Raw genomic sequence first — 20,926 nt, forward strand, 5'->3', positions numbered from 1 at the left:
GCTCCCCACTAGCTGATGTCATACCTAGCATCAAGGAAGTTGTTTGTGCTTGTTGGAGGTAAAGCATCTTAGTTCCAGGACTTCACTGCAAAAGTTCCGCAGGGTAGTGTCCTAGACTCAAACTCTCAAGCTGTTTCATCAATTTACTCACTCCACAGTGAGGTGTTCACTGATGATACACAGATTTCAGCAATGTTTATAAATTCTCAGATAATGAGAAAGTCCATGATCATTTGCAGGAAGATCTTGAAACAGCCGAGATTAAGCTAACAAGTGACAAGTGACAATTGTGACTCGTAAGTGTCAGGCAGTGTCTGTTTCCACAAAAGATTTCACTTTGACATTCAAAAGCATTACCCCTGCTGAATCCTGAGGGTTATCATTGTTCAGAAACTGAATTGGACTAGCCGTATAAATACAGTGACTACAGGTTGATCGGGCAGCTGTGGAAAGGTTCTTTACCCCTGTGGTAGCATCTAGGACAAGTGGGAATAAACTTAGAATAAGGAGTTGTAACACAGAGGTGAGCAGGAATTCTTTTCTGCGAGGGTCGTAAATCTTTACTACAAGGTATGTTGAGGCTGGGCAGTTAAATGCATTCAAGGATGAAATGAACTGATTTTTAAGTATTAAGTGAATGAAGGCTTATGGGGAAAAAGTAGAGTTGAGAATTATCAGATAGGCCACAGCCTCATTGAATTTTGGAACTGACTCGATGGGCTGAATGGGTTACTTCTGTTTCCAAGTCTGAAGGTCTTAGACTAGGCTGGGATTTTTTTTTGGCAAAAGCACACTTCTAGGCTGCTCAAAACCTGTCCACTGCCTGCAAGGAACATATCAGTGATGGGATATTCTCCATTCAGGTGATTGTGGGCCTACCAGCACACATAAAAAAAACTCTACACTGTCAAGACAGAGCATTTCTCTTGATTGTCATCCCATTCACTCTCTTAAACATTCACTCCCTTTACTAATGATGCATAGTGGCAGCAGTGTGTTTCGTTTTTTTTTGCTTTGAGTCAATACTGCTGCCTGCACAATTGAATTATGGGTCTGGAGTATTATTAGGCTGGAATTTTTTTACACATTTACAGTCCCTGGGACTGCTTTCTCTATATCCTTAAGTAAATTTCTGCAAATACAACACTCCTTCATTTATATCTATCTACAATAGGTTATCAAATTCAGCTCCCTAGTGTAGTGTCTAAAACTTCTCTCTTTACATGCTCATTTTAGACAGGTGTGTTCTCTCTGACTCGTGTCGGAGTCCTGTTATCATTCATGGCATCATATTTGCATGAATATTATTATACAAATACATACTGTCTACAGGGTGTAGTAATTTATTTTAGAAACATTTATAGGATGTTGTACATGGGATGTGGGTATCGCTGGCTGGACCAGCATTTGTTGCCGATCCCTACTTGCCCTTGAGAAGGTGATGGTGAACAGCTTTCTTGAACTGCTGCAGTCCATATGCTGTAGTTAGACCCGTAGGGAGAGAATTCCAGGGCTTTAAACTAAGGATAGCAAAGGATCTGCATGATATTTCAAAGTCAGAATGGTGACGGGCTTGGAGGGAACTTACAGGTTCCAATGTATCTGTTGTCCTCATCCTTCTAAGTGGTTGTGTTGCAAAGTGCTGCTGATCTCAATGAGATCATGTCTTATCTGAAAATCCTCAACTCCACTTTTTGCCTTTTCCACATAATCTTTGATTCCCTTTGGTGAATTTCTGCAGTGCACCTTGTGGATGGTACACATTGCTGCTACTGAGCATTGGTTGTGGAGGGTGTAAATGCTTGTGGATGTGTTGACATTTAAGCAGGCTGCTTTGTCCTGGATGGTGTCCATCTGCTTGAGTGTTGCTGGGGCTGCATTCATCCAGGCAAGTGGGGAGTACCCCATCGCACTCCTGGCTTGTCCCTTGTAAATGGTGGACAGGCTTTTGAGGAGTCAGGAGGTGAGTTACTCGGTGACGTGCTCCTTTTTGATTTTTTCTGACTGATTTCATTGTCACATGATCCGAAATACAGTGAAAAGCTTTGTTTAAGACCAGTACAGGCGGATCACAGCAAGCAAGGGATGCACAAATCAAAAAGATTGACAGGCATACATGTTACATCACAAGTTACATTATTTGAGGCTAGGGTCCGTTAAATAGTCTGATAACGACCAGAAAGAAGCTGTCCCTGAACCTGCCTTTGCGTGTCTTCAGGCTCCTGCATCTTCTGCCTGACAGACAAAGATTGTGGGGGATCATTACCAGAGTGTGACGGGTCTTTGATGATGTTGGCTGCCTTTCCACAGCAGCAAGCTATGTAAGTATGTCCATGGGTAGAATGTTGGCTTCCATGATGGTCTGGGCTGTGCACACAACCTTCTGTAGTTTCTTACAGCCCTGGGCAGAGCACATGTCACACCAGGCCATTATGCAGTATGGGTTCGGTGGTGCATCTGTAGTAGTTGGTGACGGTCCTTATGGACATGCCAAATTTCCTGAGCCACCTGGGGATGAAGAGGCATTGCTGTGTCATCTTGACTATCACATCTACGTCGGAAGTCCAGGACAGGTTATTGGTTACCATCACACCAAAGAACTTGATGCTCTTCACCTTTTCAACCTCAGTTCCATTGAAGTAGATGGGAGCATGCTCTCCTCCTTCCCAGTCTCCAAATTGCTAATGAAGTTATTGTATTTCTATGGTGAGTCCAGTTTAGTTTTTGAGAAATGGTAACCCCTAGGATGTTAAGAGTGGGGGTTCCAGTGATGGTAACAGCGCTGATTGCCAAGGGGGTTGGGTGGGGGCGTAGGTCGTGGTCAGTTGCCTCTCGTTGGAAATTGTCATAGCCTAGCATTTACGTGTCATGAATGCTTCTTGCCACTTGACAGCCTAAGCTAGAAAATTGTCCAGGTCTTGTGGCATTTGAACATGAACTGCTTCAGTATCTGAAAGTGTTGAATGTTGTACAATCATCAGTGGATGCCCTCATTTCTGAACTTATGATGGAGGGAAGGTCATTGATGAAGCAGCTGAAGATAGTTGAGCCCAGGACATTATCCAAGGAACTCCTGCAGAGATGTCCTGGAGCTAAGATACAGACTTTCAACAACCACAACCATCTTCCCATGTGATAGGTATGATTCCAACCAGCAGAGCTTTCCCCCAAAGACCCATTGACTCCAATTTTCCCAGAGTTCCTTGATGCTACACATATTCAAAGGCAGCCATGACAGCAAAGGCACCTCACTTCTGGAATTCAGCTCTTTTGTCCTCGCTAGAACCAAGGTTGTAATGAGAACTGGAACTGAATAGCCCTGATGGGGCCTAAACTGAGCTTCGCTGAGAAGGTTATCGCTGTTTGATAGCACTGTTGATGACACCTTCCATCACTTTCCTGATGATCGAGAGTATACTGATGAGGTGGTAATTGGTTGGGTTGGATTTGTTCTGCTTTTTGCATACAAAACATATGTGGGCAATTTTCCACATTATTGGATAGATGCCAATCTCATAACCATTCTGAAACAGCTTGGGTAGGGGTGCGGCAAGTTCTGGGGCAGAAACATTCAGTACTATTGCTGGAATGTTGTCAGATCACATAGCCTTTGCAGTATACTGTGACTCCAACTCTTTTTTGATGCCACGCTGAATGAATCAAACTTTGGATGAAGGCTGTGGTGCTGGAAACCTCTAGACTTGCTAAATGGGGATGTCAGGTTTAACAGCGTACATCTGTTTACTTATGAAGTGACCAAACTACTTTTTCCAAAACATCTGTATCTTATTGACCGAATTTTTAAACAAAGAAGTTAGAGCAAATTTTTGCTGTTTGGTTTGTCCCAGTAGTGTTAATAATTGCTCTTGTGCATCATTTGGTATTCAGGACTGGATCTGTGAACTGTTATTTCAGTGCCACTTGTTCCCTGTTGAACTAGACAGCCATGGAGGCAAAGACGATCCATAATTCATCGATAACAAAGTGTGGAGCTGGATGAACACAGCAGGCCAAGCAGCTTCTCAGGAGCACAAAAGCTGACGTTTTGGGCCTAGTCCCTTCGTCAGAAATGGGGTATCGGGAGAAGGTTCTGAAATAATTAGTGAGAGAGGGGGAGGCGGATCGAAGAAGGATAGATGAGAAAATAGGTGGAGAGGAGAGTATAGGTGGGGAGGTAGGGAGTGGATAGGTCAGTCTGGGGAGGACGGACAGGTCAAGGGGATGGGATGATGTTAGTAGGTAGGAAATGGAAATGCGGCTTGAGGTGGGAGGAGGGGATAAGTGAGACAAAGAACAGGTTAGGGAGGCGGGGATGAGCTGGGCTGGTTTTGGGATGCAGTGGGAGGAGGGGAGATTTTGAAGCTTGTGAAGTCCACATTGATACCATTGGGCTGCAGGGTTCCCAAGCGGAATATGAGTTGCTGTTCCTGCACCCTTTGGGTGGCATCATTGTGGCACTGCAGGAGGCCCAGGATGGACATGTCGTCTAAGGAATGGGAGGGGGAGTTGAAATGGTTCGTGACTGGGAGGTGCAGTTGTTTATTGCAAATTGAGTGTGGGGGTTCTGCAAAGCAGTCCCCAAGCCTCCGCTTGGTTTCCCCAATGTAGAGGATGCCACACCGGGTACAGTGGATGCAGTATACCACATTGGCAGATGTGCAGGTGAACATCTGCTTGATGTGGAATGTCATCTTGGGGCCTGGGATGGGGGTGAGGGAGGAGGTGTGTGGGCAGGTGTAGCATTTCCTGCGGTTGCAGGGGAAGGTGCCGGGTGTGGTGGGGATAGAGGGGAGTGTGGAGCGAACAAGGGAGTCATGGAGAGAGTGGTCTCTCCGGAATGCAGATAAGCTGGGGAGGGAAAAATGTCTTTGGTGGTGGGGTCGGATTGTAGATGGCAGAAGTATTGAGGATGATGCATTGTATCTGGAGGTTGGTGGGGTGGTATTTGTGGATTTTGGGAAGAGGACAGAAGCCGGTGGTGCAGGTTTGGGGAACAATGAGGTTGGAGGCTGTGGGTAGGAGGTCAGCTGAGGTGACCTCTCTTTCTCCATCTTAGGCAACCATCTAGAAACCGACGTCCATTTCAAGCCCACCGACTCTCACAACTACCTAGAATACACCTCCTCCCACCCACCTTCCTGCAAAAATTCCATCTCCTATTCCCATTCCTTTGCCTCTGCCGCACCTGCTCCCAGGATGAGGCATTCCACTCCCACACATCCCAATGTCCTCGTTCTTCAAGGACCGCAACTTCCGCCCCCGCAGTGATCAAGAATGCCCTCGACCGTGTTTCCCGCATTTCCCGCAACTCATCCCTCACACCCCGTCCCCACAATAACCGCCAAAAGAGAATCCCCCTAGTCCTCACATACCACCCCACCAACCACCAAATACAACGCATCATCCTCCGACACTTCCACCGTCTACAATCCGACCCCATCACCCAAGACATTTTTCCATCCCCACCCTTGTCTACCTTCCGGAGAAACCACTCTTTCCGGGACTCCCTTGTCCGCTCCACACTCCCCTCCAACCCCACCACACCCGGCACCTTCCCCACAACCGCAGGAAGTGCTACACTTGCCCCCACACCTCCTCCCTCACCCCCATCCCAGGCCCCAAGATGACTTTCCACATCCAGCAGCTGTTCACCTGCAGATCTGCTAATGTGGTATACTGCCTCCGCTGTACACGGTGTGGCTTCATCTACATTGGCGAAACCAAGCAGAGGCTTGGGAATGGCTTTGCAGAACACTTCCGCTCAGTTCGCAATAAACAACTGCACCTCCCAGTCGCGAACCATTTCAACTCCCCCTTCCACTCCTTAGATGACATGACCATCCTGCCTCCTGCAGTACCATAATGATGCCACCCGAAGGTTGCGGGAACAGCAACTCATTATCTGCTTGGGAACCCTGCAGCCCAATGGTATCAATGTGGACTTCACAAGCTTCAAAATCTCCCCTCCCCCCCACTGCATCCCGAAAGCAGTCCAGCTCGTTCCCACCTCCCTAACCTGTTCTTCCTCTCACCTATCCCCTCCTCCCACCTCAAGCCGCACTTCCACTTCCTCCCTACTAACCTCATCCAGCTCCCTTGACCTATCCGTCCTCCCCAGACTGACCTATCCTCTCCCTATCTCCCCACCCATTCTCTCATCTCCAACTATCTACTCCTCTATCCATCTTCAATCTCCCTCCCCCTCTCTCCCTATTTATTTCAGAACCCTCTCCCCATCCCCTTTTTCTGATGAAGGGTCTAGGCCCAAAACGTCAGCTTTTGTGCTCCTAAGATGCTGCTTGGCCTGCTGTGTTCATCCAGCTCTCCACGTGTTTATCTCAGATTTTTCAGCATCTGCAGTTCCCATTATGTCTGATCCATAATTCCTATCTCCTTTACACTCTCACTCATCCATTCAAGACTCATTAACGATAAAAATTTATAACTTGTATGTGGTGATTTGTCTTCTATTATCTCAGATGTTGTGTGCATGGAAAAAATCCCAACATATCAGTGACAACAGATGATGATGTGAGCACCAGTGATGGCAGCAAATTGTAGAATAAGTCAACGATCTCAAATAATACCTCTATACGAAATTACTGTTGTGGAGTCCTAAGAGAGTTGACACAAGGGATTATTCTTGCTGAACATCAAAGCAATTTGTCAATTGAAAAACAGTTTTACGTGTTACAAATAAACATATTAAGAGCTTCTCTAACAAGCCTCCAATAGATGGCAGTACTGTAAAAGTTATTCACATCCCAAAAGATATTTGTAGGCAGGCTCAAGGAGTAGATTTTATCAAGTTCGTTCTCCGTTATATATGCAATCCTGCTGGGCCCACTGACCTGCACTCCTAACATGTGCCACAGGAACAGGTTTGTAAAATCTAACCTTTGAAATTGTCACACCAATCATGAAGCATTTTCTTGTTAGACTGTCAGATCAATCAGTATTGTAACCTAAATGTCGAAGAATACAGCTTTTCAGCTTTTATCGCCCATTTTGAAATTTGTCAAAGTAAAACAAATGAGAAGCATAGTCAACCATCTGAAATAAGCTCTTTTAAGACATTTTCATGGAGAAACTGTGACAAGATTCCCAAAATCCAAGGAATTAACACCCTGACTGACATGCTTAGTGATTTTTTAAACTGTCAGGTCCATTTGTTAAAACTGTTTAAAACCTTAATTGTATTCATTATTTAACATTCTTTTGAGGTTTAAAAAAACCAGGATAGTTTTAGCTTGTGAGCAATTCAATAAGGAGTAATTTAAAATCAGCCTAGGATTGATAGAAGATTAAACTGGCACTTCTAACGTTGAATCACATCAGGCATTAGTCAGTTGTACTAGAAGGCAGATATTTCTGTAAAACTGGGACTCTACTCCCTATTGGATTCTACCATCCCTGTGGATCACTAGTTGTTCGGCTTGGAATTTTGATGTCATCCCCCCATCTGACTGTACCTGAAGATAGCTAGACTATCCTCTCTTAAATGCAATTTCTTTACATTATCTCCTTTTCTTTATATTTAGCCTCTGTTTTCACCCTATTTAGTTTGTTTGCTTGAATCTTATACATCATAGAATCCCTAGAGTGAGGAAACAGGTCATTTGGCCCATCATACCCACAATAACCCTCCAATGTGCATTCCACCCAGACCTTTTAACCCTGCATTTCCCATTGCTAATCCACCTACCTGCACATCCGTCGATACTATGGACAATCTAGCATGGCCAATCCACCTAACCTGTACATCTTTGGATTGTGGGAGGAATCCAGAGCACCATGAGGAAACCCATGCAGGCACATGGAAATGTGCAAACTCCACACAGACAGTTGCCCAAGGCTGGAATTTTACCCGGGTCCCTGGCGCTGTGAGGCAGCAGTGCTGACCACTGAGCCACCATGCCACCCTATCTTCCTTAATGTGAGCATAAATCATAAACATACCACTGCAATCCAGAGCTACTATGTTCTCGCCTCTTACTTTGCTATGGTTTTAGACAGAGAGAGATATAATTATCATTAATGTATGTAGTTCTGAGGTAATATACAACACAGTAACAAATTCTGAATAATAGCCATTTCAAACCTGAAGTATCCACATTGTATTTGATGCATTTTATTAACAAATCAAACAGACATGATCGATCCTTTCAACATAAGCGTACAAACAAACACTTGTTTAAAAAAGTCAGAGACCAGGACATTTTATCACAGTTAGATAGCAGCCAGCAGAGTGACAGCCAAAGGTCAGCACAAAGCAAACATCAACAAGGTTCATTGTCCTTGAAGGCATATTGGTGCATTTTATCAACAGATAAGTGTTCTAAGGTTTTTTTTTAATATCCGCTAATGTAATTCTGATGAACATCTTTCAACATGACACTGTTCTGTGCTGTGTTTCTAATATCCACCAATGTGCACTAACATTTTTTTCTATGTGTACAATCTTTCAATCATTCTTTACACAGGAAGCATCTGCAATTGATATTTTAGTTATCCATATGAGGGGATTTCATATATAGAATATCCCTGCTCCCAATTCCACTCGACTTATTTCTTGAGGCCACAGTGTGAAATCCATACTGTAAATGCAATTTCACTTACGCTGTTCTGCCATCACTTTCTTATCAGTTGCACTCAATTTCAACTTCAATCTGGATATGGCATTGCAAGTCAATATTCTGGGTTTTATTGCATCCACCCATTCAGCAAGCTGGATTTGGAGGATAAATGCAATGAAAATTGGACAAGTCCTACAATAGGTGGGTGATCTGTTCTGGCAGATTATGGCCCAGGCAGTGAAGCTGAAAATCTGACCCATCATTTCAAAGTGGCATCTGATGGCTTGCTTTGTAATTTTTCCTATCTCTACCCCTGCAGTAAGTTTTTATGCATAATCTGGCCATCCCATCCCAAATGTTTGAACTTGTGTGTGTGATGCAATAGATACAAACTTAAACCACGCAGGCTGCTGAATAGTGAATTGTAGTACCAATGCCTTTCTCTGCTAACTTATCTCCTTGTGAGTGATTTATATTGGTCACAGATTTTAGTGCCTTTCCCCTGCAAATTTTCCTTCAGATTAATGTGGCTGACATGTCTCCTAACAGCCAACTCAGTATCAGAGGCCAAAAGGGATAAGAACTTTGACGAGGGATAATGTTATATTTAAGGAAGGAATGATGATAAATAGTGAGAGAGGGAAAAGCCTTGATGGTTTAAAGGTATTATTATCAAAAATTTATACCAACATGATATATTGAGGATCTGTTGCTCCACAAAATGAGAAATAATAAATTAACAAGATCTGTGGAGAAATAAGTGAATGAAAGTTTGAATGACAAGTCTTAAAAATGAAGGAACCATTCACTCTACAAGTTTAATGTTAGTGTAAAGCAGTTTCAACTTTGTATATTCATGTCTTGTTTAGTTCCAAAATGGTGTGGAGTAGCACTTCTTCATCTAGGGACTCATTCCTTCCCATGCACTGACTCCAAATTCAGACAGCATTTCCATTATACATGTAATGCAAAGGGAAGATACCAATATCAAAAACTGTAGTGTAAAAAGCAAATTCTCATAGAAATTTTGGAAGATTTCTCCATGGATGAAATTTTACAGGGCCCTTAGTTAGGATGAGCATTCACGACAACTAATTATGCATATACACTTCATTGGCATTAAAGAAAGATTTTATTTTACTAAACCAACGGAATATTCGTTGAGGTTTGGGAGGGTTTCTGATCCACCACCCATGGTGGAAACATAGCATTGAGTTAGAAAATTTATTTTGCGTACAGTTTGGAGCACTGGAAGTTTCTAATCTGATCTTCAAGGAGACTTGAGGAAAGTCAAGTGGCTCATTGTTGAAATCAAGCCTTAAAAATGATTCAAAGGATGTATTGCTTTCTATAAATATCCAAGTGGAACATAATTCTGGTAAGCATTGAAATAAATGCGTAAAAAGATATAATTACAGAAAGCTTTCACTTATATTTCAACATTTCTCATCCTGAAACACTTTAGGGCTAATCAATGCCTTTTCAAGTGTAGTCACTAAAAAGCCATAGCATTGGTTACTCTCTCTTTAAAGAAAGAGACATAACTGGTGTGTTTTAACCTCAGGGTTACCACTCCCTCAGGTCAGGGGTGCGGTTGAGAGGGTAGGACTTGAATGGTTCTGAGGAACAGTGATCGGATCTAAAACGTTAACTCTGATATTTTTCTTCTCAGATGCTGCCAGGCCTACTGAGCTTTCCCAGCAGCTTCTGCTTTTGATCCATACAGTTATATTACCTTTCCCATGCTGGCATATCAATTAAATTGATATTTTAAATATGTAATGCTCCTCTTACGTTGTCATTCTGCCCCTTTGCACTGGCATTCAACTTAGTATTGTTTCAAAACTCCATGATCTTGTCAGCTCTCCTCCCAAATTCATCCTATTATTCTTTGAACAAAAACAGAAGTTGCTGGAAAAGCTCAGCAGGTCTGGCAGCATCTGTGAAGAAAAACACAGAGTTAACATTTCGGGTCCGGTAACCCTTCCTCAGAAATATTATTTTTTGAGTTGGGAATCTGCCCAAGTATTAGCCTAGCTACACCAATCCTTTCTGTCGGCAGTCTCACAATTATCCTCCTGCTGATCAAATGTTCAGTTGCCTATCCTAAATCTTCATTCTCTTTGTTGCATTAATCTGTAAAAGCTTTAAAATATAAATCTCACATCAATTTTTCTCATGGCCACATATGCCCCAGTGAAATATCAGGGTTATTTCTTGCTGGAATTTAACTACAATTTCCTCGTTGTAGTTTATAATTTTTTATTATTGTGATTGTCATAGATATAGATGTAGGCCATTTAGCCCCAAGTCTTTTTGTGCCATTCAATTAGATTATTGCTGATCTGTATCGTCATTTTCATACCTTGTTAATATGACACTAACTACTTATTCCTAAGCACACATGAATGTACAAAATACGAGCAGAGCATTTGGCAGTATACACATGCTCCACCAATCAATCAGGTCAGGGCTGATCTATTTGTGTATCAATTTCTACATTCCCATCTATGCTCAACAACTTTTGATTCCGTCGTCTAATGAGAATCCATCGCTGCCTGAAAAATTTTCAATTGACCCACTTCCTTGATTTCTGAGGCAGAGTTCTCTGAAGTTGTTCAACCCTCTGAGAATCACAAAATTCACAGAGAAAAAAAAAATTCTCTCATCTCTGTTCAGAAGGATGACGTCCAATAATAAGAACAGTGACCCCTAGTTCTGGGCTCACCCATTCTATTTCAATTCCACTTTGCTAAGGTTGTTCAGGGTGTTATTAACTTCAGTCAAGTTACCCCTCACTCTTTTAGCCTCTAATCATAGAAGCCCTACAGTGTGGAAGTGGGCCATTCGGCTCATCGAGCCTAACCCTCCGAAGAGCAAAGTGTCACCCCCGCCAACCCTATCCCTGTAAACCCACATTTTCCAACTAGCTTACACATCCCTGAACACTATAGCCAATCTAGCGTGGCCAATCCACCTAACCTGCACATTTTTGGAGGAAACCCACACCAACATGGGGAAAGTGTGCAAACTCTACGTGGACAGTCACGCAAGGGTAGAATCAAATCCGGATCCCTGGCCCTGTGAGGCAGCAGTGCTATTCACTGAGCCACCACGCCTGATGGAAACAAGGCCAACACATCCAGACTATCTGCATAAGACAACCCATTTAATCCAGGTAACAATTTAATAAATCTTCTCTGAACTGCCTTGAATGCTTTTAAACCCTTCTCTGAATAAGGAGTCCAAACTATACACAGATGTTGACTCACTAATTGCCTCTATAAACGAAGCATAACATTCCTGCTTTTATAAAACATTATGTCCATGACTTTCACCAACCTCTCCACTTCTGCAAATCTCTCCATGACAGCCTCATCTCTCAACGTGGTATAGCCCATTTCCACCTTCACCCCAAAATCTATTAACAGGGCTGCTTGGGCAAACCTACCATTCCTTCCTCACAGGAATTATTCTTCCTAACTTGACTATATTTTTCTCCCTGTCCAGTTTCTCAATATTTACATTTGTGATTCTTAGGATGCTTTACTGCAGTTTCAAATTTCCAGTTTGTGGGCTCTAGCTGAATCCCTCTTGGCCATAGATGTGCAATTCCTTTAGTCGTCCATCTCCCATCAGGATGGTCTCAGGTCCCTCTGCTTCTTTGTGGAAAATAGGTCAGAACCACCCCCATCAACATCCACTCTCCTCCACCTGGCAGATCTCATCCTCACTCTGGACAACCCCTTTAACTCCTCTCATTTTCTTCAGGTCAGATTTGTGGCCATAGGTATCTGCATGAGCCCCAGTTTAGTAGAAAATCCCTTGTTCCAATCTTACTCAGGTCTCTCCCACATATCTCTTCAGTACTTCTTCCCTTGGTGCTGCTTTCTACTCTTGTTCTGAACTGGAGAAATTTATCAATTCGCTTCCAATTACCATTCTGCTCTCACCTTCACCTGTCCATCTTCACCTCCTCTCTTCCCTTCCTCAACATCACCGTTTCTATTTCTGGGGATAGGCTGGCGAACAATATACATTACAAACCCACTGACTTCCAGTTATCTTAAATATATATCTTCACACTTTGCTTTTTGAAAGGACTCCATCCCATTCTCCCAGTCTCTCTGTCTCCAAATGCACCACAGAAAGCATTCTATCCAGATGTATCATGGCATGATAAGGTAACTGCACTGTCCAGGACTGTATGAAACTACAGAGAGTTGTGAGCACAGTCTAGTCCATCACACAGGCCAACCTTCCACACACTGACTCCATTACTTTTCTTGCTGCCTCAGGAGAGAAGCCAACATAATCAAAGACTGCTCCCATCCCCAAATATATTCTCTTCAAACCTCTTCTAAAGGGCAGAAACTACAAAAGCTTAAACACAAAACCAACAGATTCAAGAAAAGCTTCTTCCCCACTGTTATTAGACTTCTAAATAGACCTCTCAAATTTTAAATTTAATGATGATCTTGCTTCTCTGCAGCTAACATTGTATTCCTCACACTGTTTTATTGCCCGAAAGCACTTTGCATGATAAGGATCTACCTGTACTGCAAGCAAAACAAAACTTCACTGTATCGAGGTATGTGACAATAATAAATCAAATTAGATCAACATGCATTGCCTAAACCTAAACATAATGTTCTGAATAGGGTCCAGCCAAAAATATGAACACTTGGATTTTCACCTATTTCAGGGCCCTTGAAATAAAAGTCAACTTTTCATGAAGCTATTAAATTATTTTTCATATCCATGCACTAGCTTTTAATAGGATATGCATTTAGACCTCTTAACATTTGTTCCTCATATAATGCTATGATTTTTCTGCCAGAACTGACCTTTGTTTCAGTTCTATTTTGGTTTGCTTCTCTTAGCTAGCTATAAGCATTGCTATTATGTAATTCAAAAATGAAGGAATGAAATGAGACTAACCAGAATATGTTCAATATTAAATACATGATTTCAAGAAGCAAAGTTTGAAAACAATGAAGCATTCTGTAAGTTAATTTACTCCCAGAAATAAGCTGAAGGTGAACTTTGTCAAGAAAAATCTCATGCTTTTAAAGCTTGAATTCTATTTTAGTAGTTAATGCAATACATACCCACGAAAAACAAGGTCCAGTTAATTAGCTGTCTGCAAAATTGATGAAGGGATTAATTAAAAGTAGTCACAGGAAGAAAAGCAAGCTACACAAAGGGAAAGATTCAACTGGGAATTATTCCTTTTGGTGAGATGAAAGTAGGATAAGTAGCCAATCTGCTAAAAATTCTCAGTTTGAGGCCTGAGCAATTTTAACAGCTGGACCTCATTTCCTTGATACCTTCAGCTATCAGCTTGAGACAAGTGGATGGAGACAGCTAAATGGATTGAGGCAGATTCAAATCATCTACCAAAACCAAGGTATGCAGCACAAGACTGAGGCCTTTTTGTGGGATGTAGAGTAACAGTCAGCCCAGACATTTCTCGATGTGGTCCAGAAGACCTCTCGGGATCATCTTGATCCTAAGGAAATTTTACAACTTATCTTGGAAGGTGCCTTTTCCCATACCAATATCTCAGTATATAAACTGCTCAGGAAGCCAACGGCATCAAGAGAACTTGCATATATAAGGGGAAAGCTCCTGTCTGTGACAGACAATTAACTCATCTGCCTAAAATAAAGGAATCAGAGCTAGTCTGAATCAGCAAGGGTAGAGCTACAAGTCTCTGCAGAACTATTAGTTCTTCTGAGTGGATTGAGCTAACATCCCCTCCAAAGTTTTCTGAGATGAATGTGTGAGAATATTGGGAAGAAAAGATATTTGTGTCGAGATAATAGAAATATGTGGACAAATTCACATATGGAGGCACCAAAATTTATGCAAACATCATCCCAAATAAACGAAATGAATGATTGTCTGCTTAAAAAAAAGCGCAATAGGAAGGTAGCAGAAGTGGGCAGGCCATTTGTGCATATTTATATATCCTTGGTGAAAATCTTAAGTACTTAAAGAAATAGAAGCAGAATTAAGCTACATTCCCATTTAGACCACTCTGATAGTCAACAAGATCATGGCTAATCTTTTACTTCAACTGCACCATCCTCTCTCACTCCAATAGCCCACAATTGCTTTACTGCCCTAAACACTTGGAAATCTCAACCTTGAATACACTCTTTGACTGAAGATCCAAAGCTATGTGGGGTAGGCCATGACAAAAATTCACAAGCTTCTGATTAAAGAAATTTTCCTAATTTCAATCTTAAATGGCAGACTCCTTAACCCAAGACTTTGGGTCCTCAACTTGTCACCCAGGGGAAATAACCTCAGCCTGTCATATCGTGCCAATTCGAGTAAGAATGTTACATGTTCCAATGAAATTGCATTTCACACTTCTAAACATGAGATAACATAAGTTCAATCTACAAAATCACTCGTAGAACAGCCCCAGGAATTAATCCAGTCAACGTTTGTGGCACCCCCTAAGATGAGTATATTTTCCCACAGATAAGACAAAAAGCAAAAGTTTTTTTTAACATTTATTTGTGGGACATGGGCGTCGCTGGCAGGTCAACATTTTATTGTCCATCCCATGTTGCCCTTCAGAAGGTGGTGATGAGCTGCCTTCAAACCAACGCAGTCCACCTGCTGTAGCTTTTCCACAATGGGTGAGGCCTGATCATAGCCCTTCATGATAGTAGCAAGACTTCTTCTCCCTATTCTGCAACCCCTCCCTTTAAAAACTAATAAATCATTGCTTTCAAATTGCTCACTGCACCTGCAGGTTGGCTGCCTGCAATTCATGCGTAAGGATACATAAACATTCATGAAAGCAAACTTATATTAATTTCTTACCTATTAAAAACATTCAGATTTCCCATTTTTTTTCTACTGAAGTAGATACTATTACGCTCTCTGATTTTTGGCTTCCTCTGCCACCTTCTTGCCCAGTTACTTGGTTAGTCTAAAGAAATAAACTGTGGAAGTGATTGCTGACAAATGTATTAAGAACATTGTAAAAATGTTCTACTAATTTTAATGTGGTGAAGGGAGAGTTGGAACTATAAAATTTAAAGGTGTCAGTGAACTTAAAGAAGCTAAAAGTAGCAGACTGAAGATAAATAATGAACATATATTCCCTTGTTTGGGAAGGTACCAAAGAAGAAATTTGGAAGGTTCTAGCACATTAGAAAAATGCCAACATTGTGAGCTAACAGAACTTTGATGATGGAGCTATTACTAAAATTATGTCAAAAGGCATCTTTGGGGAGTCGGTGGCATAAATATTCAGAAGAGTTGAAGTGTACAACAGATCTAGGCATCATTACAATCTCATTAGTTGAGTAGCAATAACTGATTCTTAGAAGTACATTTGAGATATGTGTAACATAATAATGGAATATGATACAGCCAGCCTGGATTTATAAGAAGATTTTGCTGAACAAACTTCCTTGATTATTTTCAGGTTTGGCACACCTTAAACAGATTGGTATTTTTATTTAACAAAATTTAATGGAATTTTAAAATGTGGAATGGTTTGCAGAGCAAGTTAAATCCAAGAAAACGATGAGCTGACACATGAATTGTAACACGCATGAGATGTTGAATGGAGTACTAAGGAAGGCCAATACTTTAGCCCTGAAACAAAAACAGGAAATGTTGGAGAAACTCAGGAAGTCTGGCAGTATCTGTAGACAGGCACAGAATTAATGTTTCGAGTCTGATATGACTCTTCTTCAGCACTTTCAGACTTGCACCACCCACAGTACTTTGCTTTTATTTCAGCACTTGAGTACTTGTTGTTTTCAAACAACCTCAATAACAGATTGACTATAATCTTATTGGATTTGCTGATGGCCTAAACCAACATAATGATAAATTACGTTTTACATTCAAGTCAAAAACATGGAAACACAAGTATATAATGGATGGAAATGATTTACAGAGACATAGGAAAGGGTCATAGGATAATAGCAGTTATGTCAGTACACATTTCTGGACAGAAATGATAAACAATTGAATTCCAGATAGATTTATATAGACCAGAACAGTCAAATATATCTATAGATTGGGCAAAGCTTTAAAATGCGCTGGTCAGACCACATTTAGTAAATTTTGGTCATCATGCCATGAAAACCATACATGCATTATGAAGGGTACAAAGTGTTAGAAATTGAACCCAAGTATAAAATGGATGAAGTAGAGAAACAATCTAAGAAGTTTACATTTTACTGTCATGAAAAAAAGACTAGTTAAAGGCGGTTACCAAACAGTGCAAATAAACAAGAGCAAGATTGTTATTTTATCATAAAGAAAAGTAGAATTTAAGCAAATAAATTATTAAAAAGTTTGCATTTAAATAGAAATTATGGAGATCTTTGCCCAATAAAATGGCAGTCACTTGGAATGCTATAGTATTGAACGCAAAAAAATAGTACTTTTGTGAAGGTATGAGTTCTTGTAAAAGAAGCTCAGGAACAATAAAAGGGTGGCATCGTGGTTAGCACTGCTGCTTCACAGCACAAGGAACTTGGGTTTGATTCCAACCTCAGGCAACTGTCCATGTGGAGTTTACATGTCCCCTGCTTCATGCTCCAGTTTCCTCCCACAGTGCAGGTTAGGTGAGTTGGCCAGACTAAATTGCCCAGCTATTTGCAAGCTAGGTAGCTTAGCCATGGGAAATGTAGGATTACACTGATGGTGTAGGGGGGTGGGTTTGGGTGGGATGCTCTTCAGAGAGTCAGTGTGGACTCAATGGGCCTGCCTTTATGCTCTAAGGAATTAATGCTTCCATTCAATAATAGGGATAAACTTCAATAGAATAATTGATCATTTTCACATGGAACCTGCTTTAACTTTTTTTCTTGTCAACTCTAAACTGATAGAAATGCTTTGACTGAAAACAATGTTACCTGTACAGAATCACATTGCTGGGATAAATTGCCAGTATGGTAATTCAGCAAAGATTAATTTACCATAACTTGGACATACTTATAATATTCTGTAGTACAAAATATGTATGTAATTATGAATTGCTTGGACTGGAGAAGACAAACTTGTGAGACACAACTGACTTAAAAGCAGATAGAAATACAGTTTGACAGGAACCGACGTTCAAATTTTAAATATTAAATTTTTTTTTGACCAATCATTTAAAGCTTTGCTCAATGCTCCACAATTTTAGGACCATCAAAAGTTGCAAGTGAAACAGGCTAAAATGGTTAAACATTTTAGGTAAATATTTGCCCATGTCAAATCTTTCATGAAAAATGCCTCCAAAATGAAGACTTTGATGCAAATAATGTGGAGTTAATAATGAGGCCAGAAATTATAATTTGGGGAAAAGAGGGGAATTCTTGAATTATAAGTTTTAAATTACATCATTAATATGTAAGGATTGGTAATGAAAGATGAAAACAAAGTGAGACCTTAGCCTCATTAGTGTGAATGATGATGTTGTTGTCAAATTATTCAACTTTGCAGAAAAGTGAAATGGTGATGCTTCTATTGTCAAATAGCTTGCCAAGATTTAATGTCCAGGTTCATTGGTGAGGAGTGGCCAGTTGGACAATAATGGACAGCTCAGACTCACTGAGCTACGTTTTAGCATTTGTTTTTTTTTGGAGTGGCCTCACCTGAAGAATAGTCAAAATATTATGCACCATATCCTACATTAGAATTTCACATAATATCACAGACAGAAAGAGAGAGCACAAGAATTCTGTGTAAGTTACGCATAAATCTGGTTAAAACTCGATTATCGTTGTGACTTTTTTTTGTTAAAATATTGCCATGATTTTAAAAAAATTTTGCCTTTTTTTTGTTAAATAGTCCAACTTTGCATAATTTATAACGTGACTTGCCATTTAATACATAAAAGCTGTATTTGTTGGTTAGTCAACACATCAATAACATCATCCACTGGTGAAGGGAGAGAAATCCAGCTATCAGCTGTTAATCCAGAATCTGTCGAGATCTATTTTGAAATACATTAAATGAAATTGCAATCAGTTAAATGAGTTTGCCTGTGCAAAGACATATGTCCTGAACACATTATTCTTAAACTGCAGCAAAGCCGTTATTCTGTTTAATTGTGGGGGATGTGATTTCATCACCAAAACGTCTGAGGAAAGCTTATTTTGTTTCTTTTGATCTCCCAACCACCAGGAGCAACGCGCCAGAAACACTCGCAGAGATTTTGGGAGATATCAGAATTACCCAATGCAACAACCAGCTGGTAATTCATTAATTATTAAATCTCACCTGAATACTATCACAGGGGAAGTAGGATTCGAAAGATGTAACTATTTCAATGTATGAAACTTGTCATTTTGGTTTTAAATCCGCTTTATGTAGCAAAAGTCAAGATGCATCAAAGCTCAAAACCAATTCTGTGTTTGTGAAAATGTTGAAAGGATGTGCCATTTTTTATTCATTAAGAAGTATGCTACACTGAGGCTTGGAGGAACCTTGTTATCACCAGATTTGCTGAAATTTCACATTTCTAATTGCTGCAAATTAACTGATGTGCATGGACACCTATTCCCAAACTGAGAAACAATAATTTAATAGGCAGAAGAAAGGGCTGGGAAAAGTGGAGAGCTGTTCAATAAAATATTTTTGTTTCTAAGACAACAGCTGTGAAATTTGTTTATGGCAGTCGCATAAAACAGGCTTTCAGCATGATTTTTCAACATGCATGATCTTCTTTCTGCTGAAGTTCACACAATATTTTAAGCTCTTTTTGAAGACACATTTCGTAGTTTTGCTGTCATTTTTGCTCAGTCGATGTGAAGGATCTTGGCAATATTTTCCAAATCAATGTAAAATAAAAACTGGCACAGTGTACTTCAGCTCGCCGATTTGCTACAAGCCTGTCTCAAACTGCTGGCATAGACCAATTTTACCCCCAATATATTTAGCTGCTTCGATCAATTGCAGTACGCAATTGGGTTTGTCAGAATGAGGGCACAGTTTCAAATCAGTGAAATCTACAGGCATCTGCAAAAATGGATAAGAACACCATTACATTTAATGAAAAAGAACCAACTTACTTCAGAACCTCACAGAATGAACTTTTTAAAGTTTTACTTCAAAATGAATCCCAGGTAGGGCAAGTGTCAGTACTGAGTCTATTACTTATACTTCTATGAACAAGCAAATAATATCTTCCCTCTAACAATCTGTCATGCCTTATGAAAAGTTAGCAATATATTTTGTGAGGCTAATCAGCTAAATGATAACCACAGTCAGGCTGTGAAATTGCTGTCATATTAAGGGTCCTTTTTACATTTAAAGATTTTACCCATTTCTGCAAAAATCAGAATGTGGATGCTTGGTGAGCACATTGAATGAAAATCACATGAATCAAAATGTATGTTTAAGGTGAATAAATTGAAAATCATTGTTACTTTTCTACAGTACCCATAAAAAGTGAATTTTATCATTAGTAGCAATAAAAATTCTAAATCACAGTTTTGTCATTGGTATGTGAAGGTTATTCCAAGGTCCCATCCACAGTTCTTCCTCATCTGATTGTGTCTGATCGCTGTGGGACTCAAATGACTCCTTAGCACCTTCACTGTCGACAGCTGATTCTTGGTTATCTGTGCTTTTCCCTCTCTCGTTCTTTGCCTTTACCGTGCTCAGTCTGGACAGGCAGCTGGCAGGCCCCATGCTGCAGGAGGCCATGGAGCTACTTGATGGTCTTGCATTGAGATTGTCATTGCTGCAAGAAGCTGTCGCATTGGCCAATGGATTGTTCAATGGGACCTTTTCTTCCTGTGTTGCTGCCAGTTTGTCTAGTTTCTTAAAATGTTTTCCTACCCTCGCAGGCGAAGCTGCTTTCCCATTGGTCGGAGGGCAACTGCGTCTTGTTCTTACGATTGATCCATTTTGAGCAAAGTAGATATTACTGTTAATGTTGCTATGGTTATTTGGGTGCTTGATACGAATCCTTTGTGCTTCTGGTGCACTGTCCTCACCAGTTGAGCTGGTTTCATACTCACGATCCACAATCAACTTCACTCGTTTATGGCGAGACCACTGTGTGAGGAGGAATAGAAATATTTTAGAAGGACTTGAGACATTATTCAGCTGAAATGTTAAAATATATTCTGAATTATATATTGGTTTCCTTGGATCAAAACTGGACCATATTGAAGAGTGTCCTCCTTTATCAAGAACAACATGTATTGACAAGCACAACACTTTGAATGGAACAATGCCACAAAATGCATCAAGGAGGTAATTGGAAAATAGACATGAGGTCAGAGGGAGACAGATTGACAATGACTGATTGGATTCAAAGAGTGAATTTGAAGGTGGATCTTGAAAGAAGTGTGAAGTAGCAAAGGGAAACC

The 20,926-nt window shown here is 40.6% G+C and overlaps 1 protein-coding gene across 1 annotated transcript in view; it reads right to left on the reverse strand.

The window, feature by feature from the left end:
* Nucleotides 1-8,161: 8,161 nt before the first annotated feature.
* pcdh15b (protocadherin-related 15b) overlaps nt 8,162-20,926 on the reverse strand; it is a 799,002-nt gene continuing 786,237 nt past the window's right edge. The window contains exon 39 of the mRNA XM_059653150.1: nt 8,162-20,609. Coding sequence (XP_059509133.1) covers nt 20,034-20,609 — 576 coding nt within the window. The 3' untranslated portion in view covers nt 8,162-20,033. The remainder of the gene's footprint in view (nt 20,610-20,926) is intronic.

This window comes from Stegostoma tigrinum, chromosome 20 (assembly GCF_030684315.1).
Source record: "Stegostoma tigrinum isolate sSteTig4 chromosome 20, sSteTig4.hap1, whole genome shotgun sequence".
Taxonomy (NCBI): domain Eukaryota; kingdom Metazoa; phylum Chordata; class Chondrichthyes; order Orectolobiformes; family Stegostomatidae; genus Stegostoma; species Stegostoma tigrinum.